Here is a 27,927-nt window from a genome sequence, read left to right as displayed (position 1 = left end):
AATATTCAGGAGGTCAGACTAGATGATCGTGATGGCCCCTTTTGGACTTAATCTGTGAGTCTGCGAATGGACAGAGTGCAGACAAACTGCTGCACCCATTGCATCCTATGAGTTGCAGGTTCAGTGCATTAGTGTAAAAGTTTGTATTTGCATAATTGCAGTGTGGTACAGATACAGTAGCATTGTTTTTAGGTTGCTCTTCTCTTTAAAATTCTCTCCTGTTTTGAATAGAATGATAGAGCTGATCTTGCTCTCTTGATAGTAGGTGATTTCTTGTTCTTCATGAAGATGAGGTCATTTCCACTCTTGCTGTATGTCTGGGTTGTCTTCAAGCAGGCTTGTAACATACCTCTTCTTAGCAGCCTGTAGTATAAAATCCTAAAACAAGGTGTGTTCATCAGCAGGGTTTTTTAATGATTATGTGATCTTCTTGGGGTCACTTAGGTCACCAGAAGTGATTTAGCAGATAGTTGCTTGTCTTCTCCATTTGATAAGCTTTGCCTTCATGATGGGATTGAAATGAAAAATGTAGGGAATACGAGTAGGATTCATGGAGACACAAGGTGGATGAAGCAAATCTTTTACTGGACCAACTTTTGTTGGTAGAGAGACAAGCTTTTGAACTACATAAAACTCTTCTGCAGCTCTGTGTCATTTGAAAACTTAACTGTGGCCAACAGAAGCTGTTCCAGTAGAAGATATTACCTCACACACCTTTTCTCTCTAATATCTTAGGACTAATTGCAAATTAATCATGTTAGTGACATTCAGAACTACATTAGGTATTGAGTCAGAGTTTTGATTCAGTCATAGAATGAGGTATATGCCTAGATGAAGAAAATAAGTCTTTAGACAAACATTTAATAACAAAAGGAGTAGAAAACATTGTCTTCTACTTTTAGCTAAGATACAGAATCTACAACGAAGCAGAATTCTGCCATTCTTCCTCTGAGGTTATGGTATATGGCCAAATTATTTCAGACAAATAAAAATACCACTGAGACTTGTTCGTTAGCTGGTAGTTATGTGGCTGTGCAGAAAATCAGTGACAGCCTAGCAGAGGAGCAGCGTGGCTTGCAGCATTCCAAAACAACTTAGTAAAACTACAGCCTAGGTATTTTTGTTTTCAGTACCTCTGAGTGTATGTATTGCTTTGAATATTGTAATAGGAATACAAGTTCAACTACTAAACTAAGAGATTCTTATTCTTGAGGTTTGTAATATATTTTAGCAATATAATTTGCATACCAACATTAGTCTGAACTTATCTGGACAAGTAACGATGGTTTGTTGTGTAATCTCACCTTTTTAACCTAATTGTAATTATTTTTGTCCTAGTAATGCCTACATCACTTTCTGCATCCTGTTAAAGTGTGGTTGTCACGGCTGAGTCTTCACCCTGTCACTCCAACTGCAGATAATGGGAGCTTGCTAGCTTAATAAAAAACCAAATCCTGTCTCTGAGCTTCTCACGGAAACAGAAAATTCTCCCTGATTCCAGTTTCCCTGGAGTCAGTCTATAACTATTGCCACAGAAGAGCAAAAACCCTTTTTCCAGAAAAGAAATCACTTGGGAATCTCTTTTATGAGGGTGTTCCAAAGGCCTCCCCTCAAGAAGTGGGAAAACAAAAAAAAACCAAACAAACAAGGATCTCTGATAGCTTGTTGGCTGAACTGAGCAGGTAGGCTTAAGACTGCTCTTTGTCTCCACAAACAAGTGGATTACAGCAGAGCGTTTAACGAAGAAAAGGTACTATGATAAACAAAAAGCACATATTCGCAAGCATATCCGTGGGTGAAGAAACAGTGTTTGCAAAGCATAATAGGTTCAGAGACAGTTCTCAACCCATAAAAAAAGAGTAGTAAACTCTCCAACCATCTGTCTAAACCCTCTTCCCTACTTAAATAGTTTTAGTGTTGGTGGGAGAGTATTTCCCAGGGGACTCACGTCCCCCGCATCTCTTCTGTGACACTCATACAACAGCTGTGTCATTTCAGGTTTGAATTTCTTTAGCTGCATTTCATTGGATCCATGGCTCCAAAACTCCTTCCCCTGAGCTCTAATTCGTGTAAGTGGTTTGACTCTGAAGTGTGTCTCTGAAAAATGGCATTTCCTAACTCAACAAGTCAGCTTCCTCAGAGTGTTCGAAGGGAGGTCTGCTAATTTAAATTCCAAAATCTTGTGAATGCTTGTGTTAGTCCTGTACAACTGACACAGCCAACTTAGAGGAAATTGCATTATATTTCTTACACATCATTAGCAAAATTGTTTAGAAAGTATCTGTCAGACCCACTGGTGCAATCCCTTTTAAGGCAATAATAACACTTCTTTGATGTGTGAAGTTGCAAAGGTTTTCCTACAGACCTTTGTTTCTGATCATGAACAAGAATGAAGGCATCCACGGTCATTCTCATACCATGGATGGGTTGGATTAAGAAAAGTCCCCTATTGGTGTACTCTGTCCGTTTGAAGTGGAAGCTATTGCAGTGTAATAAATACGTAGTCCACCAATGTGACTTTGAGAGAGTTCCTTTTCAGTCTGAACATTTTGAGGTAAAATTTCCACTGAGAATTAAAAATAAACCCATGCCCATTGTCATAATAATGATCACATTTCAGTTAATTTGCCTTTAAGCTTTTGACTACGTCTGCACTAAGAAATTCAAATCGATTTTATCGTGCTGGGTTTCCTAAGTTCAAATTTGAGTATCCTTACCTCCCCACAGATTCCCCACAAAATCGACTTATTGCCGTCACACTGAATCACCAGTCATCAACTGCTGCAGCAGTGCATTGTGGGAATCTATCCCACAGTTTCTGGATATTTTCATTGGTGCAGTCTGGGGAAAAAATGACCCACAAGTGATTATGGGCATGTGATGTCATCTTCCCACATTGCATTGCCCTCATTGCCCTCCCATGGAAAGCAAACAGCCATTTTTTGAGAAGAAAAGAAGGAAAAGTAGGGCATCAACAAAGATTACTAAATTAACTGAAATCTCTTGATTCTACAACTGATTTGCTTTTTATAACTGAGTTATCAAAGACTTCACAAAAAGCAGCAGGTGTCTGTCTCCCCTCAACTGGCCCTCCAGCCATTGTGCACCATCCCTTGATTACATTTGATCCCTGAAAATAATACAGGAACAATGCAGAGCTTGAGGAAAGAGTAGGATAGTAAAGAAACAAAAAGCAGTCAAGTAGCATTTTAAAGACTAGCAAAATAATTTATTAGGTGAGATTTCGTGGGACAGATCCACTTCTTCAGACCATAGCCCTACCAGAACAGACTCAATATTTAAGGCACAGAGAACCAAAAACAGTTTATCAAGGAGGACAAATCAGAAAAAAAAAATGAAGATGAGCAAACCAGAGAGTGGGGGTGGGGAAAGGTCAAGAATTAGATTAAGCCAAGTGTATAGATGATCTCCTATAGTGACTCAGAAAATTCCCATCCTGGTTTAAACCAACTGTTAATGTGCCGAATTTGGATATAAATGACAGCTCGGCTGGTTCTCTTTGAATAGTGGTGCAAAATTTTTTTTCCCAGTAACACGCATACTCTTAAGTCATTAACAGAATGCCCCATTCCATTAAAATGTTGACTAACTGGTTTGTGGATCTGGAGTGTTCTGATGTCTGTTTTGTGCCCATTAACCCTTTGTCTAAGGGAGTTAGAAGTCTATCCAATATACAAAGCGTCTGGGCATTGTTGGCACATGATGGCATATATGATGTTAGTAGAGGAGCATGAGAAAGTGCCCGTGATTCTGTGAGTAACCTGGTTAGGTCCAGTGATGGTATTTCCAGAGAAGATATGTGGACAAAGCTGGCAGTGGGATTTGTTGAAAGGAAAGGTTCCAGGACTGGTATTCCTGGGGTATAGACTGTGGCTGTTAGTGAGGATCCTCATAAGGTTGGGAGATTGTCTGTAGGAGAGAACAGGCATGTCACCTAGGGTCTTCTGGAGTGTAGCATCCTGATTAAGGATAGGTTGTAGGTTTTTAATAATTCGTTGCAGTGGTTTGAGTTGGGGGCTGTCGGTAATGACCAGTGGCATTCTGTTCTTGGCTTTATTGGGCCGATCTTGGAATAGCTGGTCTCTGGGTATTCGTCTGGCCCTGTCGATTTGTTTTTTTACTTCTCCTGGTGGGTAATTCAGGTTTATGAATAGGATAGTAAAGATTTGGAAAAGAGATTTTTGTGAGGCAGGGCTTTTAGCTTCCGAGTTCATTACACTGAAGTGCCCAACATGCGGGATTGGGTTTTCCAAATTTACACACTCATGAATGCCTTTGTGCTCTGGGCTCACCCAGGGGTCTGTCTTGTCAACTGGCCCTCCAACCACTTTTCCGTCTGTTGAGGGGCTCAAAGGACGAAGAAAGAGAAGGATAGAAAAGGTTAGGAAAAAGATTTCTGGCTTCCCGCTGCACTACACAGCGTTGTCCGATGTGGGGGGATGTGGCTTACCAAATTTTAACATGCAGTGTTGCTCAGATGGGGGGCCAACCCCAGTTGACTGTTAGGGGGCCAGACCCCCTCATTCCATATGGGGGTCTTGGGTTGATCGGAGGATGAAGGGCCATTTTCATGGGGGCCCTTCAGTATTGCTCAGGTGGGGGGGCCAGCCCCAATTGACTGTGTAGGGGCCAGCTCCCCTCATTGCCATAGGGTCTGTGGCTGCAGAGCCAGTTGCCGTGGTCCTCCCACACAGCAGCAAGCCCCCAAAAATCTTTCTGGGCAGGGGGTTGTGGGGTCTGTGGTGGGAGAGCTAGTCTAGGTGGTCCTCCTGGCAGCTGCAAGCCCCTGAAAGTCTTAGCCACTGGGGGAGAGTTCCCCCCAGGTGATAGCAAGTGCTCAGTTACTTTGGGGTGAGGGGATGTGAGTCCATGGCTTGAGGGCTAGTTGATATGGTTCTCCCAGTGGCTGCAAGCACCCCCAAAATCTTTCCCTTCCTTTGAGCCCTCAGCATGCGCAAGCCAGGACATGGTGCTGCCTGGCAGCCTGGTGCACACGGAACAGCAGGTGTGTCCTTTTATTGGGTTTGGGGCTAGCCACGTGATGTGGTTGGGCGCTGAAAAGACCCCGGCTGCATGGTGTTGGGGGCGGGGGATGGGACAGCCCTACTCAAATGTAAACCTCAGAAGTTTCTCACGCTCTCATACAAACATGACCCGCACAACAGCCTAGCTGCCACATGGTGCAGCGGGGCAGAGGGTGGTGCCAGCACAGGGGGGCAGGGGCAAAAACAAGTGTGCTCAGCTTGCAGAGGTAGAGACAGAATCATCAGCTCTGTGTTTGGGCTATTTTTAATAGGTAGGTGCACTCACAGGGCTGATAGCAAAGAAAGAAAGAAGTTTCTTTGCTTCTCATACAAGCATGACCCCACAGCTGCACTAATAGCAAGGAAAGAGAGGCATTTCTGAGCCTCTCATACAAGCATGACCCTGCAGCCACGGGCTTCTTGGTGCTGAATTCAAATTCACGGGCTTCCTGTTACCTAATTCCTGTGCACCTGGAGAGCAGTGAAGATGGAAGTGGCCTGAGTGGAGGACTTTGGGGCATTGTAGGATACATTTGGGGCACCTCTGGAGGCTAAGGAATTCGATTAAAAGACATGGTGGTTCCACACTAGCCTTCATTTGAACTCGATGCTACACCCCACCGCTTTCGATGGTGTTGTGATATTGATCTTAGTGCTCGCTAAAGGCGAGCTAATAATATTTACAGTGAAGACAGTGATGATGTAAAATCAGGATAACTGCCTTCAATTTGACTTTATCATGTAGTGTAGAGAGACCCTGAGTCTGCAAGTGATCATGTAAAGGTTACATTTGTCAGTTAGTAGCTGCAAAAAAGTGAGACGACCGTTTTTGTTCTGTTCTTTGTTTTAGTGTATTATCCTGTTTCAATTATTGATCAGTTAACAGGAGGAAATTGGTTATTTTCTTCCTTTATAATACGATGTAACAGTTGTAAACAACTTAATATTCTTTCCAGGTAACTTTGCAATACAAGACAACTTTAATGTGTGGAATTGGAAAGTGAGTTTTAATTACTGGTTTATTTCTGCAGGTAACAGAAGGGAAACAAGACCTGGAACGTGCATTGCAGCTGGCATGCAAAATGAAGAAAGAGACGGCCTCATTGGCAGAATGGCTAGCTGTTACTGAAACTGAATTAGTACAGAAGTCCACTTCAGAGAGTTCACTTGCTGATCTGGACACAGAAATTGCTTGGGCTAAAGTAAGTAACCCATGTTATAATTAGGGCTGTCAAATGATGAAACAAATTAATCACAACCAATTGCTATTTTAATCACACTTGTTTATTAATAATAATAATAATAATAATAATAATAATAAATAATAATAATACCTCCATTTATTTAACTATTTGGCTGTTTTTCTGTGTTTTCAAATGTATATCTTTTTTTACAGGGCATATTTGTGATAAAAGTAGTATGAAATTATCACTGTACACTTTGTATTCCATGTTGTGATAGAACTCAGTATATTTGAAAACGCAGAAAAACATCCAAAATGTTTAATTATTTAACAATGCTTGTTCAACTTTGTTTAAACTTTGATTAACTTGATTTAAAAATTAATCATGAGAAATTTGTTTAGAGTTAATTGCTTGAGTTAACTGCAATTGAGTTAACTGTGATTGACAGCCCTATTTATAATTCAGAGATTAATTATTATATTTATTGTATTAACACTGTGGTGACTCTACCGGATCGTAACTTAAGAATTTGGAGTCTTCTGCATTTGTTCGCAAGTCTATAACTTGCTGAGTTCATGCTGGAGCAGAGTGTACACGACTGTGCTATCACAAGTATCTTAAACCATGAGCTATTTATTCTTCATGGACACCAGTACAATGTTAAAGGTGTTAAGGATTATCTGTTGAATAATATCTAATTATCTCATAATGTCTCCTACCTTGTTTTAATCACACCAATATTACTATTACTGCAGCACATCTGTTCAGAAGTTTCATGTGGAAAATTGGATTTTTTTTTTTTGATAAAATTTGCGGATTACACAGGTGGGATGGGTTGTAAATACTTTGAAGGACAGGATTAGTCTTCAAAATGTTCTGGGTAAATTGAAACATTGGTTTGAAATCAACAAGATTAAATTTCATAAAGATGAACACAAAGTACTTTGGAAGGAAAAAATCAAATACACAAATATAATATGTGGCATAGCTTGATAGGCAGTACTGAGGAAAAGGATATGGGTGTTACAGTGGATCATATATGGAATATGAGCCAAAAATGTAATGCAGTTCCAAAATAGGCTAATACTGTTCTGGGATTAACAGGAGTGTTGTATGTAAACTGTGGGAGGTATTTGGCCCACTCTAATTAACCCTGGAATATTGAGTCAAATTCTGGGCCCTACACTTTAGAAAAGATTTGGAAGAAATGAAGAGAGTTCAAAGGAGAGCAACAAATGTTGAGGGAAAGTTTGCAAAACCTAAGCCACAAGGAAGGGTTGAAAAACTGAGCATGTTTAATCTTGGAAAAAAGGAAAACAAGGACAAGAGCAGCTTCCAAAAGGGCTGTTATAAAGAGAACAGTGATCAGTTGTTTTGCCTGTTCACTGAAGGTAGGACAAGAAGTAAAGGGCTTAAGCTGCAGCAAGGGAGATTTAAGTTCAATATTAGGGAGAACTTTCCAAATATCAGGGTAGTTAAATCTGGGTTATGTTTCCAAGGGACACTGTGGAATTCCCATCAGTAGAGATTTTTAAGAATTTTTTTTGGACAGCGCTTTTTAGGGCTGATCTGTGTTTAGTTGCTCCTGCCTCAGTGCAGGGGGGCTGGACTTGGTTACTTCTCAATAGGCCCTGCGTTTCTATGACTCTATAATTATGTAAATCAGAGAGCTTTGTAAATAATCAGGTTGAGTATTAGTGATCAGTGGTCCTACATGAGGAGAGTTTGAACTATATATTTTGTTTGCTGTACAGTATCCATTTTCTTTATTTTTGGGTAATACACTGTATTGTTGAAATCTTACTTATAAGAGAGCACAAAGACGATTGTGTGGGAATTCTCTTCATCCCTGGCTAATAAAGCTATTGAACACTCTAACGTATTTAAACACATACCATTATGAAAAACAAGGTCGTAAAAAGACTTTTAATTTTAAGGAAGCCATAAAAACCTAATTGAAATAGTCCTGTCTATTCTATATATGCAAATATAGCTATAGAAGCATTGTAGGAGTATAACAACATATGAAAAATGATAATGGCATTTTGCATAAGGAGAGTGGGATTTTCATAAGCATTCAAGTTTGACCTAACTCTCCTCCCGCTAAAATCAACTGTCAGACGTTCATTTCGTTAGGACGGAGTTAGTTCAATGAGTGTGTGTGTAAAGCTCAATCTTCATGTGAGCCTTTATAGTGTGAGAAGAACTCTTCTTAAAATTCCCCTCTTTTTTTTTTAATTGTATTGGTTGGGAGCATGTGCATGAACTATCTGTTTAGGTAATACTCACTTAAAATGGTTAAACATTTGTTATTTAAGATTAATTGTTGGATGAATGCACGTAGTGGGGAAAACAAAAAGTCCTGTGGCACCTTTGTAAATTAACAGATATTTTGAAGCATAAGCTTTCATGGGCAAAGACCCTCTTCGTCAGATGCTTCAGAGAGCACACCCTTTCTTTTGTGAAAAGCAATAACTCATTAACCTTTCCCCTCCCCACCCACTTCCAGACTCAGTGCCTCCTTGATCTTATGATCCATGGCAGTGATGTACTATGAAGTATTACTCTTGTTTTAGAATGTACTGAGAGAGCTGGAGAGAAGGAAAGCTGACCTGAACACCATCACCGAGAGCAGTGCAGTGCTCCAGACCTTGGTGGAAGGCAGTGAGACTTCTCTGGAGGAGAAACTCTGTGTTCTTAATGCTGGCTGGAGTAGAGTTCGAACCTGGACTGAAGACTGGTGTAACACCTTGTTGGTAAATCGTAAAAGAAATATATATATATATATTGTGTGTGTTTTTCCCTCAGAAGCATTTACAATTGTTGAAGTCTCTTACTTTCAGGTTTGACAATAAAACTTCCATTCTACTCATTGACTTAAAGGAAGTCAGGGTTGTATTTTTGGCAGCCTACTTGTTGTCCAAGACTGAGAGAACAAAGTTATGAAGGCAGACAAAATGAAGAAGCTGGGAATTTGTTGTGAGGTGGGGTGTGTTTCAGACTAGCCAAGAGACATAAGCTGTGATGTAGTTTTTGGAATGGAATGCACATTGCAAGTACATATATACTTGCTACAGTGATGGAGCTGTATAAATTCCTGAGTCAGACAGGCAAGTTGTCATTTTAGCTCACATTGGAAGTGATGCTTAGTCATAGCGAATAAAAACAGTGATAGATTTTTCTTTTTCGTCCTGGTTCTGCTGGTAAAGTTCTTGTGCAGGCTCTCATCTTCTCCAGTTTGACTTGCTGCAATTTCTTTCTTACTAGTCACCCTACCACATATGCCAGTCCACTCCAATCCATTCAAAATATACTCTACCGGTAGCTCATTGTGCAGATCTCATTACTTCCCCCTTTAAAAACTCTGCACTGGTACCCTCTGTTTTACCACGTAGGTCCTAGCTTCTTGTCCTTACTTTCATGGCCTATTGTAGCCCTGCTCTGCTGTACTTATCCTCTTTAGTTCCTTAGTGTGACACCTCCCTGCCTCTTCCGGTCCAGTCCAGTGGTGCCAGTCTTTTCCAACCATTTTCCAGCTTATCCCGTCTGTCTCTATAGTCTACTCTACACCCCTACTTATGCACACAGTGGTCTCCCCTGAATTAATCTGGGTGGAAAGTCACTTCTTAATTCTCATTAAAATACCACCTCAAGACGCATCTCTGTTGTGAAATTCTATACCCTGTAATTGTTTAGTCATTATCCGGGGATAGTTAATTCATGGAATGGAAAATAAAATAAACCAAAATAACAAAGGAAACTCCCACTCCATCCGTTCCCCCCAAAAGAGACCCCACACCAACAGAAAAATACCATCACAACCTGTTTTGGTACTTTCAAGTGGGTTGTATATTACCTTTGTCCCCCTTTTGGCCTCACACTCGTACTCACTTGTGACTTTCTCAGATTACTCTGCAAGTTTTCTGAGGCAGAGCTTTTCCCATACAAGGCCTTTTCTATGACTCTTGGCACACATTGGTCCCAGTCCTGGTTGGGGCTCTCTTGATGCTATCACAATACAAATTAAGAGAAACATATTCAAAGAATTGTTCATCTGATAGTTAAATAACTAAGTTGCTACATTGACTCTGATTAGCATCATTGCATTGCAAAGATTGATTGATTGCTCATCCTATGGAGTCTGCCAGTGCTGCTCCTCAATCAGCTTGGCAGAGTCCTTATTGAGCAATACAAAATGCTCCTTTCCCTCCACCCTGTCGGAGGCTGAATTCTCTCTGTGGGTGGCTTCCACACCTCCTGGTGGATCAGCTGGTGACTGTGTAATATACTGACACTTGGAGTTCTGTTTCCTCTTCAGGAAGGTTCTGAGGAGTTTGTTGAAATCTGTCTCTACTCAGCGCAGCTCTTAAACACGTGCAACTTTAAGTGCTATTCTGAATAGATTTGTGTTCCTGAATTGGGGCCAATATCTGTATCTTGGGCTGAGTAAACAGAGACCCAAGGCTATAGGCCCAACCTGTGTTTGCGCTAAATTAACAATATTACAAATATTAATATTGACATTTTGAATGAAAAAACAAAAACAAACCCCTTTTTTTGGAAAGGGAAAATCCTCCCTTTTCCAACAGTCATGGAAGAATTCTTAAATTCTAATCCTGTTTCTGCTGCAGAATTGTGCGGCCATGAGCAAAACAGCTTAGTTTATCCTATTCCTTAACTGCAAAAAGAGGGGCACTAACTCTCTTACCTACCTCATCAAAGTATAGATTCGTTTGTCAGTGTTTATAAAGTTGATTGAAGGTGAAAAATGCTATAAAATGTTCAGCGTTTTTTTCTTCCAAAAGGATCTGTAGCATTTTTGTATTACATTATATTTTTCCTTACTGGGGATATTTAAAAATATGCTTTTGTTGCTTACTTGGATATACTTTTGCTTCCCTTTCCAGAATCATCAGAGCCAGCTGGAGATCTTTGATGAGACTGTTGCCCACATAAGTACTTGGCTCTATCAAGCTGAAGCCCTCCTTGATGAGACTGAGAAAAAAACAGTGAGCAAAAAGGAAGAAACGGTGAAGGTGGCGAACTTTTACTTTAAAACAGGAGTTATAAAATAGTAGCTGTTTTGGATTTCGTGTGAGATTGAGCTAGCTTTTCTGGTTGATTGATTTATTTTTTTCTTTGCACAGCAGTAACTTTATGCTGTTTTTTCTTCTTAGCGTTTAGCTTCAGAATTGGATGACGTGAGTCTCCGAGTGGCTAATGTGAGGGACCAAGCTGTCATCTTAATGAGCAATCGTGGTGTGTCATGCCGTGAACTTGTTGAACCTAAGCTGTCTGAACTGAACCGGAACTTTGAGAAGGTATCACAGCACATCAAAAGTGCTAAGGTGAGCAAGAAAAAGTCACAAAACCAGGAAGTTGTTATAGTCCAAAAATACCTGAAGAGAGAGGGAGTGTGTATAAAATACTAATATTACTTCATGGGAAGATCTTCATTTTAACATACAAAGCTACTTTTTATCCATGTAAATCTCTGTATACAAAAATTAATATATTCGGTGAGTGGTAGGTGTGACTGGTTAATCACCAGTTAATCACCAATCCTGAACTGGATCATAGGACAATGGATGTAGTGGTAATAGGGTGACCAGAGGTCATGAATTGATAGCAGTCTTGATAGTTGGGACTTTTTTTTTCAATATAGGTGCCGATAATCCCTCCCTCTCCATTTCCCCTCTACTCTGTCCCAACTTGTCACATGTTCCATCTGGTCACTCTAAGTGGCACCAGCCTTTTGTTTAATAGTTGTTTATCTGTAGTCTAGACCAGCGGTTCCCAACCTTTTCCAGACGGGGGCCCATTTTGACAATTCAGGAAGACTTGGTGACCCGAGGCTATTCAAAAATGGGTGGTGGTGGTGGAGGGCGGTGGCAGAGCCGTAACTAGCTAATTTTGCGCCTGAGGCAAGAATATAAAGCTGTGCCCCCTCATGTTGTTCTATAAAAAGGGAAAATACATTAATAAAATAATAACACTGTTTATTTATTATAGTTTAGTATTTTATTATACTTAATCTGAGTTGTGGTGGGGGAAAGACTCACCCTCACACTGCTCCCCCCTGCCCCAGCTTACACCCCACACTCTGAGGCTGAAGGGTCTGAGGGCCTGTCACAAACAAAAAAAAAAAATGAAAACTGAGAAATCAGCTACATGGAAGAGAAAAGAGGGGGGCAAAAGGGGAGAAGGGAGGGGGTGGGTGAAATTACTTCCAGAGACTATTGAGCGGCTTGCTTGGGAGTGCTACAAGTATCAAAGACACAGAAGCAATCTTTGTAATGCGTAAGGCAGGAGGGTCCAACTTTTTTTTTCCACTGGGGGCTACATGGCAATTTTTTCAATGCTCTGGGGGCTGAACACAATATAGTCCTAAGCCATCACCACCATCCTACCCCTGCCCCCAGCCTTATGGACCCCCCCCCCACCAGACCCAAACCGCCCCCAGCCCTAGACCCGCCCCCCGTCAGCCCCAAACCAACCCCAGCCTTAGAACCGTCTCTGCAGCTCTAAATCACCCCCAAAGCCCTAAGCCACCCCAGCCTTAGATACTCCCCCTCCTCCCACAGCCTCTTCATCAGGGCTGCTGGGCGGGTCAGCTCTCCCAGCCGTCCTGCTCCCAGCAGGTAGCAATTGTTAAGACCAATTAACAAGCTTTCAGCACCTAGGCATAAAGTAATTGCTATCTCTAGTGATAGATGCTGTCTCCAGCAGCTATCTCAATTGATAGATATCTGCCTGAGGCAGCACCATTGAGAACTTGCAAATGGCTTCTTTAACAGCCCCACGCAGCTGGGAACTGCCCAGCTGGTGACCCTTAAATCTAATGGCAAACCATGTTTGGGTCCTGACCCATAGGTTGGGAATCCCTGGTCTAGACCATAAAGTACATCTCTCTGTGAGAGAGGCCATAGGACGAAGCTAGCCAGAGGCCTGTAGGCTGACATTTATTGGTGGAAACTCTCTGGCATGTACCAACATTCTACCTGGCTACCTTTAGTTATTGTAGCAAAGCAACTCCTGCGATGTCATTACAAGTCCCATGCTATTATTTTGTTTTTCTGTCATGGTTATGTGTATTATGAGAATCTCACTCTTGCTTTTAATGAAACCTAAGCTTCTTGCCCCCTCAGTTGTGGAAAATAGTTCAAAACGATGAATTTTAAAGTCTCAAATCCCAGAAAGCAAATGAAAACTCCAGACTATTTTCAAAATTTCATCCTTTGCCTTTTCTAAACCATCTTAGGTACAGGGCAGCTCTGAACACACCTCTCCCAGACCACAGAGATGAGCCAGCAGTGATGCAGAGCTGACAGCTGCTAGCTGCTCTAGCCCTGCTGCACTGCTGGTGCTGGCATTAGGACCCACTGATGGGAGGAGTTAAATTTCCCAAGGATGGCAGGAGGGCTGGGGGATGTTGAGGTGGGGAAGCATGTGGACCAGCAGATGTGTGTGGGGCAGGAGAATGAGTGGAGACACGCTACTCTTCTGGAGCCAGAGAGGTGTGCCTGCTGGCCCACTAGGAAGATTTGAAGACTGGCACGGACCCTAAAATAAATAAAGTTTGAGACCCCTGACTTACACAGAGTCATGTTTACACAAGTTATTTCAGTATTAAGGATTGAGCCCTTAATTTGCAGGGTTTTTGTTTTGCTTTTGTGCTACAGATACTCATTGGTCAGGAATCCGTGCCTTATAAAGTTCCTCTTGAGCCAGAACTCCAGGAACCTGGAGTGGCTTCTGCAGACCTTGACAAATTTGAGAGCGATTTACAAAACATGCTGAAAGTCGTGGAAAAGCATATGGAATCATGTGATGAAGATGAAAAGGTTTGTGAGCAATGGATGAATTAGTTTGATCAACTCTTCCGTGTTTCTTGAATTAGCAGTGTCGTTTTACCTGGTCTCTGTGAAGTTTTGGTGTGTCAGTGAATATATAATGTTACAAGTGTACTGAAAACCACTTTAGAACAGAGTAGTGTGTCTCGGGCAGAGTGAGAGCATGAGTAGAATAACATTTCCTCTGCTTCCAGGCCTGGATAAGCTGTGCTCTCTCCTTTGCTCAGCCTCCTCTTTGGCTGGTTCACTGAGAAGCCACATCCTTTTTCAGTCCATTTTGATAATGGCTTTGTGTGTCCTTTAGTCTTTGATGCTTGCACAGAGTTGGAATTTCTCAGTACCAATTTATTTTGGATGACGGTGAGATGCTTAATACTGTTGAAGTGTTAATTATCTTAGCAGCCCGGCAGTCAACAAATCCATTTTGAATGCTCCAAGTGGGCATTCTGTAAATGAGCATAAACTTCTGTAATTTTAGATGGATGAAGAGAGAGCCCAGATTGAGGAGGTTTTACAAAGAGGAGAAGAACTGTTACAGAGGCCCATGGAGGACAACAAGAGGGAGAAGATCCACTTGCAGCTCTTGCTTCTGCAAACAAAGCACAACAATGTAAAGGTGTGACTCCATAGTTTTTACATGGCAGACTTCTGGTGCATTTTCCTAGTGGTCTTCTGGTATCCTCTTTGATATCTGATTGTGACTGCTTAATAGCATGGGTTAGTGGACGAAAGCCTTCGGAGCATTTTGGGTACATGCAGAAAAAGAGTGACTGAACCTTAGTGATCCCAACTTAAAAATACTTTCCAAAATTTTATTTTTTGTTTTCCTATAGTTTTGATTTTCTGAAATTTTAAAACCATCCCGAGTCATTCACATAATCAGAACTTGCTGTAATTAGTTAATCCCGACATACCACTAAATAGAAGCTGAACTTCATTTAAAATAAACAAGTATAATCCACTCCCCAGTTTATTTTTCTCACACTGTCTCCCCCATGTCTCTCTTGTTTGAGGAACTGAAGTCTTTTCAAAGGAAGCAGGTGGCAGAGCTTTCCCCTGTGTTTTCACAATATAAGAGAGAACAGGACAGTCTGTTGAACTGGCTGAATGAGACAGAGCACCGTCTGTCAGGACTGCAGGGAGAAGATGATGACCAAAAACTACAGGTAAATACGGATGCTCAAAAAGAAAAATTAAAGCGTGATGGTAATAGATGACATCATATGAAAGTGGCTGTTCTAGGGCTCAGGAATATTCTTTTGATTCCACAATGGTAAGAAATGTGTTCAAAAGGGTTGTATTAAGTTCTCCATTAAGTGAGGTGTGCCTGTGTCAGTCCTGAATTACCATGAAGTATTGCCTTTATTATTATCATTATCATCATCATCACTGGGGGAAGAGTAGAAACACCTGTTTAATTTTCCTTTAAATTGCTTATTTTGTATATAAATACTTACTATAGGCAGGTGTGTAGTGCTGTTTCTAGTTAAGCTTCCCTAATGCTTTCTGTTATAAGGCTCTTTCTTTGGAAAGCTGTAACTTTTGTGAATTGATCATCATTTTGTTTCAGTTTGGCATAGGACCTTGGGAGCCAGTTTAATGACTTATGAAAATGGGTGACAGCATGGGGATAGATACATGAGTGTGTAGGATCAAGGAAGGGGGTGGTTTGTTCTGGGAAATGCAGAGTTGGGAGAAGTCAGTTGGAGGAATGGGAGACGTGGAAGAAATAGCTCAGCCAGACTCTGGGAGAGGTTGGACTAGATAATGGTCCTTAGTAGAACCAAGCAGCGGGACTGATGATTGCAATGGTGTGGGTACCCATTTGGGAAGGGCTTGTGACCCCAGGTACAGAACAATCTTTGATGTGAGTGGATCAGGTTCTCTAGTCTGAGCTGCAGTTGGTCAGGATTGTTAATTCAGAGCTGGCGTGACCTGTTCAACTGTACCATCAATGTCACTGGTCACGTGGGCCGCAGGTGTCATGATGGCATGTGCATGAGCGCAGGAGCGCGCGTGTGTGTGTGTGTGTGGGGGGGTTTTTTTTTCTTTATTTCCCTTCCCCGGCATAGTTCCATTTTATACCTGCTAATTTGTGTGGCTTGGTCTCAGTTTGATGAGGAGCACAATGTGGCATCGTGCCTGTGAACAATGAGGGGCGGGGAAGCGGATGTGCACTGTTGTTTTACCCAACAGGATTGATGTATTGGCCGCCTAGTCTCTGTGACTCAGCATGGGAGGCTGTTGTTGTTTATATGTTTTGATTGGGCAGTTGATATTTTTGGAATAACACATCTTTCATACAAACTACCTGGGCCTGCTGATGGGGGCAGGAGAAAGGGGTAACTGCTCTGGGATCTGGTGATTCAAAAGCAGCTGGGGCTGTCAGCTGTTGCTGTCACCTCCCTTTAAATTGCTGCATGAGCCCCTGGCAGCTCTAAGGGCTGGCAAGGGGTGGAGGGGTGCCAGGGATCAGTCAGTGCTGAAGGCTGTTTTTCCTACCCTGACCCCTTCTTCCTGAGGTCACATCCTTTCTAGGACTGCAGAGCCAGCCCTTTACCTTGCCCTGGTGATATTTTGGAATAGGGGCTATATAGACAGGGAATAGGGCCTATTTCCAAATAAACTATTTCGGAGTAGCTTATTCCGAAATCACGCTGCTATGTAGACCTAGAACACTGGTTGCAAGTGCTTATCTTTTATGTGCTTCCAGGGACTTTAATCTGAAACAGTCTCTTATGTGTAGACACACTATTTCAGAACAAGTTTTGCTTATTTTGGGGCTTCCCTGTAGTGTAGACACATTATTCATTGTTCTGGAATTTTTTTTTTTTTTGGGAATAATTATGTAAAGTATACATACCCCTGGTAGAGACCAAGCCAAAGTTAAGCTTGCTTTTGTGACCTTAACTGTCCCTTCTTTTGCATTACCTTGGAAATCAATGTTTATTACATGATTGGCTGCTGTTTCTCAAATTGTACAATATAAAGCCACACTCCCACTATTTTTATGCTAGTTACAAATGTGGAGAACTTCGTGATCGAGCAAGGAGCTATGACAAATACTGTTGAAAAATTTCATATTAATTGCATTCAGTTTTTTAATTTTTAAAAATATATAGGTGGTGGAAAAAACTATATATAAACTTTCATAATTTATTAAGCATTTGTTATCTACCCGAGCTGTAGTTGAAACATTGAATTGTGTAAATGAGAAAAAGCAGAATGTTTATAAAAATAGAATTCATGACAGTACAGCTCTTAAAATGAGTTGAAGAAGTGAAGTAAAATTTAGAAGAGTTCGGAGGGAAGGAAGTGGGGAGAGAGTTGGGAGTGATGATGGCCAGCACCCATGCATTTAATAGAGTAAAATTCTTTCAAGAAAGCATCCTATACCTCTGAGATGTTTTTGGATATTTACAGTTAGAATATGCTGTTCTTTCTGAGGTGGCCAAATTTAGTGTGTCTGTGGTCTAGTCTTTAAGTGTTGGTTGTGTTTTGGATGTTAAATTATTAGCAATTTTCAGTGGTCTGCTGAGCCCAAACTTTTCAGATTGATTCACCTGCTAGTTAACATCCACTTGTGTAGCCTGTAACAGTTCTATTTGAGAAGAAAAAAATTAACTCTGCAGTTAAGTTTTCCCCAAAACATGGGTGTAAGAGCACTCCTAGAGCTTATGGGCTAAGTTAGTGCCAGTATTTTTGACTTGGTGGCAACTGTTTTGAACAGTCAAAGGCAGATCCAATGGAAGTGCTGGGTTGGTCTTAAACAGAGCTCTTTTCTGCCATGTTGTTCATATAATGTGGAAAAGCCATCATTTTGCTTACCTTCTTGATTGGGCTGTAAGCTCATAAGGTTTTTAATAATAAATACCTTAATATTGTACTTTATAAATGTTACTGTTATGACTCTGGGCTTTTGCATTTCATTGGGGCTTTGGTGCAAGGGCTCTCTGAATATCAAAATTCTGATTGTGGGAAGGAGGAAGGAGAGACATAAAGGTTGGCAGCGTGATGGATAAAAATTCCACAGGCGTCCATTTTTGCATCCTCACTCAGTGATCCAGGGCCTTCAGTGTGTTTCTTCTTTATTTTTCTGTAGGATCGTTAACCTTGTACTGAAGCACTTCAGTAATCCTTTTCTCTTGCTCTGCGGTTATGTGTGTGGTACTAACTGTGTCTTCTGATGAGCAGATTCTGTGCTCAGCCTCCTCTAATCTTGACGCCAAAAGTAGCGAATTATCTTGATGGGTACCAGTAATATTTTTAACCTGTTACATCTTTAGATTTTATTTTCTCCAAGATAATTTGAGATTTACTTCAGCCAGTCCATAATTCCCTCTAGTCTCAGAAGGGGATCCTGTCCCAGCTGACCATCTTGGCTCTAAGAAGGCTATCTGGCAGCTTCTGCTTTTTAGGATTTTGTAGAATAGAAGTGGCACAACATCCATAATTTGTACAAGTTACAGTAAGAGTTGTGGAATAATGTCTGTTAGGTGAAGAAAACCTAATCCTTGATTACTGTTTTTGGTTCTCTGTGCCTTAAATATTGAGTCTGTTCTGGTATGGCTATGTTCTGAAGAAGTGGGTCTGTCCCACGAAAGCTCATCACCTAATAAACTATTTTGCTCGTCTTTAAAGTGCTACTTGACTGCTTTTTGTTTTGCTATTGATTGGAGATTGTGAGAGGTGGGAAAGAGTGTGATAAAGCTGTGTGTGCGCATCACCCTCCATCCTCCATTGGCACCCATTGATTCTAACTACATTCTGTTTCAATGTACGCATACACATGTATCTCTTAAAAATTGCAACATGTATCTCTTAAAAATTGCAATATGTATGTTTAAATAGATTTTTGCATCACCGTAGCTATGTTCACTTTTTAAAAATGTTGTTATGGTTATTTTCATAGATTTGAATTACACTCTGTATACCAGAGCTACTGAATTGATTGGGTTTGGATAGTTCTGTTTGAATCCTATTACAGTCTAATAGCTTTACTGCATATATAAAATGCAAATGCAGTCTCGGGCTCTCCAATGAGCTGCATGTGGATAGCTCACGGAAGTTAATGAGAAACCCGGTGCCATAGAAAACTCTTTGCAGCATCAGGGCTCTATGCAGCCATGAGTAAAGGACATTAAAATGTATGTATGTAACATGAATAGAATATGAAGGGTACATTCACTTGAAATACTGGAAGAAGGAAGCAATTTTCCTACTGATTAATATACAGCCATCAATTTTGGAACAGTTCGCCCCCTCCCCTCATATTTCTACATAATTAAGAATAAATTTCTTTTGAAACTTCTGTGATCTTACAATTCTTTTAAGATAGTATTTGTCTGAGAATTCATATGCATATTTAAAGGGCGAAATACTGGTTATTAGAGTTACATTGAGTGCCATAGTTAGTTGGGAACGTCTGGTTGTTTGGGAATCTAGTTTGAAGGGATTTGTTCTCAGACATTATATATTGATAGTTCCTGTCCAGAGATTTTTATGTGTTTAATTGCTCAGAATGCAAATTCATTTCTCTATTTTTCCTTTCTTCCTTCCAATATGGTTTGCCTGTAATGACAATTGGTTTAAAATTTTATGCAATAACAATGAAAAGCTTTATGAAGCAATAAATAATTGCTTGGACAAGCTTGGGGGTAGGCAGTCTGTTGTTAGTTCTAACTTTCTGGTTATAGAGCATGATAATTAAAACCAATCAATCGCGTTATGATTGTTCTGATACTTTTTAAACCAGGTCCAATTAAAGAGGGGAATGGGAAATGTTCATGCTCCGAATGAGACCCACACAGCATGAAATATTCGTGCAATACATGTCAGTCGGCATTTAGTGTCCCATTGCATCAGCCACCTATGGCAACCATAAGGTTATATGAGCTTGTCTGCTTTCCTTAGCTACAGCTTGAACCTGTCCAGTCTGGCACCCTCAGGACCTGACCAGTGCTGGACGAGAGAATTTGCTGGATGATGGGAGATCAATATTTTCTAGCATGTTACCAACACTTCTATTGCTTACTAGGCTGCTCTTAGAAGACATTTAGGGGTAAATTACAGCTAACTAGCAGCACAGAGCACTGAGAGCCAGGACTGGTGGTTGTAAACAAACTTTGTGGGCCCACAGGAAACTTGGCCACGCCTGTGATAAGCAGTTGTCCGGCTAACTAAAATCATGATGGATTAGGGATGCTACCAGATAAGAGACGTTCAACCTGTATGTTTATATCCTGATAGCCACATTAAGGCTTCAGGCTCACATTAATGGTAATCTCTTTTAGAGGGACGTTTTAAGTTACTAAGCTTCTTTTGTGTACCTGAAGTATCAGTGGCCCTTTAATGATAGACTGTAAATTTTATCATCTCTTTTCTGAACCTGTACCTCATTGCTCTACTAGGTACTTCATTAATCCCACCTGCATGTTTGCATGACCCATCTAGGTTTACTACTGCACCGGTAGGCACGGACCTTGATACAAGACATCTTAAAATGGGATGATAGTTACTTCACAGGGTTTTTGAGCTCTCTGCATATTACAGGAATTTATTCCCAGGCAGATCCATTTTCTCCCCTCATATTATGCAAAGAGTTTTTTAAGGCTTCCTGTGTAACAAAGGACAAACTGCATAGCTAAAGGGAACTGCTGAGGCTGTCTAATCTTGATGTGAACCATCTTGATCTTTCACCTTACTCTTATACCTTTTGGATACCGAGTGCTAGTGGCTTTGGACAAGAAAGATAATAGAGGGGCCTTTCTTCTCTGGATTCTTCTATTCTGTACATTCCTGGCACAATCTCTGAGAGGACGCAGGCCCCTAAAAAGTAAACAGTGGAGTCTCATGTCATCTTGTGCGATGACTAACTGCTGGGAAATGTAATTTCCGACAAAACCATAAGAACTTAATACAGGCAAATAAGGCTTCATTTTAATGACCTTCAATACAAATCCAGTTTGACTACCCTTCCAGAGATCAGAAAAATATAGGGCTGCAAAGGACCTCAAGACAAGATCAAGTCAAGACCCAGTGCTGTATCAGGCCCAAGTAAACCTAGACCACCCCCTGCTAGGTGTGTGCCCAACTTGTTTTTAACAGCTTTCGGTGATGGAAACTCCCTTATCTCCGTTGGAAGCAAGTTCCAGAGCTTAGCTACTCTCCTAAAATTTGTTTGTAATATCTACCTGAATCTGTCTTGTTGCAGATTAAGTCCATGACTACTTTTCTTACCTTCAGTGGACATGTCAAACAATTAAGCATCATCCTTTTGATAATAGTGCTTAACTTTCAGGATGACTTGTATCAGGTTCCCATCAGTGTTCTTTTCCCAACACTAATCATGTCCAGCTTTTTAACCTGTCCTCATAGGTCAGTTTTTTTAAGCCTTTTATGTTTTTGGTTGCTCTCCTCTGGGTTCTTTTCAAAATGTTCACATTTTCTGAATTGTGTTGCCAGAATTGGACATAGTACTCCATCCAGGGCTCACGAGTGCTGAGTAGAATAGGATTATTGCATCCTGTTGCATAAAAGCCTCCACCAGAGCTATTACTTGATTTTACACATTCATTTCCTGGAAATAAACTAAACTGTAAGGTCCTGTCAACACATGACTTAGACCTTGCAATTTTTGTAAAACCTTGCAACTTTGTAAATCTCAGCAACCTTGCTTTATAAGTTCAGAAACTTACTGTAAGCTTGGTGATTGTTGAGTCTTGCAACTTTGTAATCTTTTTTTGTAACTTCCATCCACCCTGCTTGTAGCTTACTCTAAACTGCATTCTCTCCTCAGATATGACTGTGTGTGTGTGAGTGGAGACTCTTGTGCATTTGGGGTTAGGTACTGCAAAGCTGAGCACCTGGAGATGGGTCATCAAACCACTCAAGACTGCTGATCTGCTAGATCACGGGATGTCTGGGCATGCTCTTTCGTGATGAATGTGGATGAGTCACAGGATTGTACAGAGACAATAAAAGGAGAGAGCTCCGGGCAGTAGACTTCTTTCTGAGAAGCTCCTCTTGTCTTCCTACAGTCAGTTTCTTTCCAGACCAGCATTTCCAGCCATGATTAGCAGACAGACCCTCCAACGTGCCTTGGCTCCTTCTACAACCCATATGCCTGTGCAAGTGTGTGAGTGCCTAAAACCAGGCATTAATGTCTGTGAATGATTGAAGGGTGTGTGTGTGTGTGTGTGTGTGTGTGTGTGTGTGTGTGTGTGTGTGTGTGTGAGAGAGAGATATGATTCCCTTTTTAGTTAGTGGCAGCTCTGTTATCTTTAGTTAACCATGTAGTTTAGTGTTAATTCCTCAGTCAGTAAATTCTTACTAGTGTAACTCTGAGTGGTTTCCTGTGTAAATTAAGATTATACATCCTGTGTCTTTCTGACAACCATTCTTCCAGTATACCCCGGGATCAGGACTTATTTTCTGCCAGAATGCTCCAGAATGGCATTCTAGCACCTTTTTTCAAAAGCTGGCTGGGCAGGTCCATCCAAGCCTCATTGAGCTGTTTAAGAGCCATTTGCAGCTCTGGTTGCAGCTGCCTCTGGCTGATTCTTCCTTCACTCCCTCCCTGCCCTGCCTGCTATGCTGCAGTGCTGGTGGAGGGGAGCCACATGGAGGAGGTAGTGGCAAGGCACCGGAGGTAAGGGGGGAGGTAGGGTGGGTGGGGGCTGGGAGAGTGTGTGATTTAAGCCAGGGGGCGGGTAGTGGCTGCACGCTCAGGGTGGGGTGGGGATGGCATTAACCTCTGGTGGGGGGCGGAGCTTGGGGGAAGCAGCTCAGGCCTGGCATGGGGGTTGGTTTGGGTGCTGGTGGCGGGGGGGCAGTGTGGGCCCTGTGCGGGGCAGTTAAGCCACCTGGGGATGGTTTGAGCGCTGTGCAGGGGGTTTAAGCTGCTGGGTGGGGTGCTGGGCCTCAGGGTGAGGTGGGAGTGGTTTGGGACTTGAGTTCTGCCACCCCCTTTTCTTTCACCCTGGGAAAAAAAGCACTGCCCAGAATCATATTAGCCTTTTTGTGCAGCTACATGCAGTAATGACTCATTGTCAGTTTAAATCTGTCCTTCGGAGTGCTTCCAGTTCCTCCCAACATGGTGTCACCTGCAGTTTTGCATGTGTACGATCTACTCCTTTATCCAAGGCATTAATGGAAATACTGAATAGCACTAGACTCAGGACTTGCCCCCATGTTCCACTTAATACACCCTTCTGATCAGGCAGCAAGCAATTGGGAACTATTCCTACAGTAATGTTGTTGATCATGTTTCCGTCATTTGCTTATGAGACTGTTCTCTGGAAGTGTGCCCAAAACCTTTCAAAAATCCACGTATATCATGTGTTCTGCCTCTGCCTTGCATGTTAGGTCACTAATCCTGTCGGAGAAGGAAAGGTTTGTTTGGCATAACATGTTCTTGACAAATGCATGCTGACTCTTATGACCCAATTATCCTTGAGGTTCTTACAAATTGCTCAATAAATTGCTCCAGTATCTTTAAAGATGTTGACGTTAGGCCGACTGGTCTATTATTCCATGTGTCCCTCTTTTGTCCCTTTTTAAAGATAAGTACACTGTTTGCCCTTCTCAGTCTTCTGGCACCTTACTAATCCTCCAGGAGTTCTCAGAGATAATGGCTAATATTTCTGAGCTTGCTTCATCTCATTCCCTAAGTACCCTAGGATGCATTTCATTAGGCCCTGCTGATTTGAACACATCTGACTTAGCTAAATGTTCTTTTCCAATTTTGGCTTGCATTCCTTCCCCCGGGTTGTTAATATTAATGGGGTTGTGTATTAGGTGATCATTAAGCATTTTAGTGATGACTGAAGCAAAAGAGTGTATCCAGCACCCCAGCTTACTTGATTTGAGTTCTGTTGTCCCTAACAAAGGATCTTTCAAAAGAGATTTTTTTTTACCAAAAGTTCTCGCTGATAGTAAGATGTAATCTTAACTGAGAAGTCAATCAAAGGCACCTCAGCAGCCTTCAGAAGTTTTATAGCAGTGGTGATAACCTTGTTTCTTGCAGGCTGCATGCAGACCATTGGGTTCTACCTGTGGCCTGCAGGACATTTAGTTTACCGTTGCCCATATGCAGGGTTGCCAGATTCCACTGGTTTCTTTCCATCCATTTGCAGTGGTGTGGCAGAACGGGGTGAAGGAGAGGGAAAGGAAGGATGCTGGGAGGCAGGGGCTGGTGCACCCCTTCTCTGGGTTACCTGGGGCCACCACAGACAGTGGCTGCTGTGGCCTGGCTAGAGTGTCCTTCCTGCTGCGTGCCCGAGCTCTGGAAATAGGGCTGCTTTGGCCTGACTGGAGTGTCCTTGTCTGTTGTGCACCAGGGGCAGGGAAGCTCCATCTGGGCTCTAGCAGTGTTGGTCCCTGGTATATGCTCCTCTTTTTCAGGCCCTCCCCTTAACTGGTTAATTGTTTACATGGTAGGTTAACCAATTAACCAGGATTTTACACCTTTAGAGAGAAGCTGAATATCTAAAGCAGCGCTATAGTAATGCACATACACCATTTTGATGTGTTCATGCATTGAATACTGTATGAAAAGGAAGAAATAATTTTTCGCGGGTTGCAGACAGCTGTAATTAAATGTACTCCGTAGGAGCTGCTTCAGGAGCTTGAACAGCACCGAGAGGAATTTGCTGCTTTGCAGAAGAAGAGCAGCAACTTGTCCCAATACAGCCCAACTAGGGAAGCTGAGCGTACTGATGTGTGTCGACGCTGGCAGCAAGTCGAAAGTCAGTTTGCTGCATGCCAACAGATGCAGTTCAAGCCTCAGGTAATTTGTTATTTTATAAGGGAAGGTAAATAATTGTATGCTGTAATCTTTTTAGAAGATTATACTTGACTTCATTTCACATCCTCCCCACTCTTCCCCCCCAAAGTACCTTGTATGGGACAGTTGAATATTATAAACCATACAGATAGAACTAGCAGCAGAGCAGAGTTCAAGTAGGACTCATGTTCTGGAGACACTTCAGTAAGTTGGCACAAATGCTTACCATAAGATAATACTCTTCCACCTCCCCTCCGAATGGCTTTGCAAGGAAACTGATGAAAACAGAGAAGAACTTGGAAATAATATAGAGCTCTGATACTTGATGTGCTCTTATGTAATGTGGCCAACCCATTTGCCATGTGTAACCATGACAGAGTGTTACATCTCATGAAGCAGCAAATGGTCACTGCAAGAGTTTAGTTTTTACAGTTGATGTTAAAGCTCTGGTACTTTCAGGATGGCAATATGGTGTCTTCCACTTGTTAACTAGCTTTTGGAACAGGAAATCATTTCCCGGACATTTTAATGCATGGAAAATCTGTTTCAGATACCGAGACTACTTCCTTTTTTAAGGCTTAGGTGTAGGTTAGGCTATGTGGCACTAATCTGAGGAACTCACCAATATGCTTACATTGTGCATATTGGATGCCATAGACGAAAGCTACATTTTACCACCTCCGGTGCTTCCCTGTCTGCTAAATGGGGACTCATCCATACAAATTCTACTCTTTAGGAGCCACATCAGATGATTCCAGTGGTTCCAGAAGTTGCTAATGTGTTGTGGCTGCAAAATAGATACTGCAGCCTGTGTATGCTTACAAACATGGCACTCGGTTCCACAGTGTTTTGTCATTATGTGGGAAGGTGAGGCGCCAACTATGTTAATGCTAGAAACCACATAAGTTCCTTGCACCAAGACTATGTAGTACTTGCGGGAAAAGGGCTCACATGCTGTTGCATCTTTGCAGGGCCTTATTCATCCCATGCAAAGCTTAAGATTTATGAGCGCATATTTAAAAACACTTTTGGGAGCAAAAAGTGCCAAGACAACAGGGGAAATAATGGTGGGTTGTGCTGGAGTAAATTTATAACTCTGCTTTCTCTTCAGTAAAGGGCTGACAACCAGAGGAGCAGAGACTATATTCTGTTTCCTTTCTATAATCATGAGTCCCGACAGGTTATAAAAATGAAGGTGAAAGAACTAAAAGATTTGTTTTTAAAAATGATTTATAAAAAATATAAATTTGCTGGTATAAACAGTCACAGTCTTTTTGGTTCTCTGGGTAATTTGAGTTAGATAGAAGGAACTTCTATGGTTTTTGAAAATGTCTAATCTGAATGTAGTAGAAATTTTTCATTTGTTGCAGTAGCCTTTTGTTTAGGAGCTTTTTCCCCAACAGTGCATAAAATTGAGAAGAATAAATAAATGACTTTTTATGTTTCCTTAGGCAATCCCTTTCCAGAGGTTCAAAGGCAACTATCCATCAGGAATTAGGGCTTCTCCCTTCCCTACTGAATACCTTGTTGAAATTAACAAAGTTTTGCTGGCCATGGCTGATGTTGAACTGTTGTTGAATGCACCAGAGCTAAACACCGGTGTCTATGAGGACTTTTCTACTCAAGAAGATTCATTGAAGGTATTGCAAATCTAAACATTGTATTGCAAAAAGAGCAACAAAAAATGATTGTGGTTACATTTTTGACTTGTGTAGTATATTGTTCAAGATCTGTATAGAAAAATATATTTTTAGCATGCATCTGCCGTCCATGTATCTGTGCACCCATGAATCCATTTGTTCAAGAATGCCTCCTAACTTGTAAGAACATCACCAGATTTGTTATGTGGCTACATCTTACTTATAGCAAGGTGAGGGTTTGGCCATGCCAGGACCATGGGAGGTGCCTGGAAACTGATGGTTTTCCAGACCACGGAAAGGAACGGGGTGGAAAGAAGGGAGGCTATACTGCAGTCACCACTGGGGCAGCGAGCACCAGGGGCAGGTGCAGGAAAATGGCCAGTTGGGGCCAGGGCTCTTCACCCTGTCAGCCACTGGATTGGGTAAGTGGCTCCCCCGTTCCAAACCCCTCCCATTAGCCATAGTACCAAATGCAGGGAGCCCTGCTGCTTCCTGCTTATCCTCTCCCACTCCCAGACCAACCCCTAGGCCAGGCAGCTGCCACCCTACCCTGCAGACTCTGGGGCTGGGAACCCCACCTTGTCCCACTCCCCCTCAGGACAGGCCTGGGCTGGCAACTGCCCCCACCAGAGTACAGTTGGGAGAGGGAGGCAGGAACCACAGCCCACCAGAGGGCAGGCCAGGGCTGGGAATTGCCTCTCCAGGAGATGCTAGGCCCAGGAACTATAATGTGACTACTGCCCTCCCCGCCCCACCTCCCCCAAGAGTAGATGCCAGGGCAGACAGTGCAGCCATGCCCACCTCACTCTCCCTCCCACCCTGGACCAGCATCACCTTTGACACTGTGGGTGGCCCCAGTAAACCCCCCAAGACCTCCCAGCTCTGCCCTGCCCCCCACACCACCTGCCCTGATTCCTGCATTCCCTGCTTCTCTGAGCTCTCCAAACCCTGCCCTGATTTATCTACCTTCCACCCTCAGCACCCCTCACACACATCCTTGGCTTGAGACTCCCACTCCTTGCCTGAACTCCAACACTCTCCACCTCCTCCCCTGACTCCCCAGTCCTCCCACCCCCTGCACTCACTCCTCCATCCCCACCCATTGGCCAGAGGTACCCACCCACCTGCCCTCTCTCCAGCTCCCTCCACCTCATGCCCGGAGCCCCCACAAAACCTCCCACATCCTTGCCCTTACTCCTGCACCCCAACCCTGAGCCCCCACAAGGACCTGAGCTATGCTGGGTAAGTCCTCTAGTAATAAATCTATGGCACTCTTTTCCTTCCCACTGTAGTTATTATTGGTAACTGTCAGGTATCCATGCATGTTTCCTGTCTCTCAATTTGGAATGCTCAGATTTGAAACGGCATGTAGAGATGTAAGAAGTGGGTGTCGCCTGTAGATTAACAAAAGACCAGCTA

The 27,927-nt window shown here is 42.2% G+C and overlaps 1 protein-coding gene across 5 annotated transcripts in view; it reads left to right on the top strand.

The window, feature by feature from the left end:
* The window catches only part of UTRN (utrophin), a 560,266-nt gene that overhangs the window by 207,882 nt on the left and 324,457 nt on the right, over window positions 1-27,927 (top strand). For 3 of the 5 annotated variants that reach the window (XM_074990436.1, XM_074990435.1, XM_074990439.1), the window contains 9 exons: window positions 6,077-6,247; window positions 8,806-8,985; window positions 11,137-11,265; window positions 11,407-11,577; window positions 13,912-14,073; window positions 14,561-14,698; window positions 15,096-15,248; window positions 24,695-24,871; window positions 26,320-26,508. In XM_074990436.1, the coding sequence (XP_074846537.1) occupies window positions 6,077-6,247; window positions 8,806-8,985; window positions 11,137-11,265; window positions 11,407-11,577; window positions 13,912-14,073; window positions 14,561-14,698; window positions 15,096-15,248; window positions 24,695-24,871; window positions 26,320-26,508 (1,470 nt within the window). The remainder of the gene's footprint in view (window positions 1-6,076; window positions 6,248-8,805; window positions 8,986-11,136; window positions 11,266-11,406; window positions 11,578-13,911; window positions 14,074-14,560; window positions 14,699-15,095; window positions 15,249-24,694; window positions 24,872-26,319; window positions 26,509-27,927) is intronic. The other 2 variants (XM_074990438.1, XM_074990437.1) reach the window with 2 other exon arrangements.

The sequence above is a fragment of the Carettochelys insculpta genome, chromosome 3, assembly GCF_033958435.1.
Source record: "Carettochelys insculpta isolate YL-2023 chromosome 3, ASM3395843v1, whole genome shotgun sequence".
NCBI classification, from domain to species: Eukaryota; Metazoa; Chordata; order Testudines; family Carettochelyidae; genus Carettochelys; species Carettochelys insculpta.
This window is presented reverse-complemented; position numbering and strand designations above follow the sequence as displayed.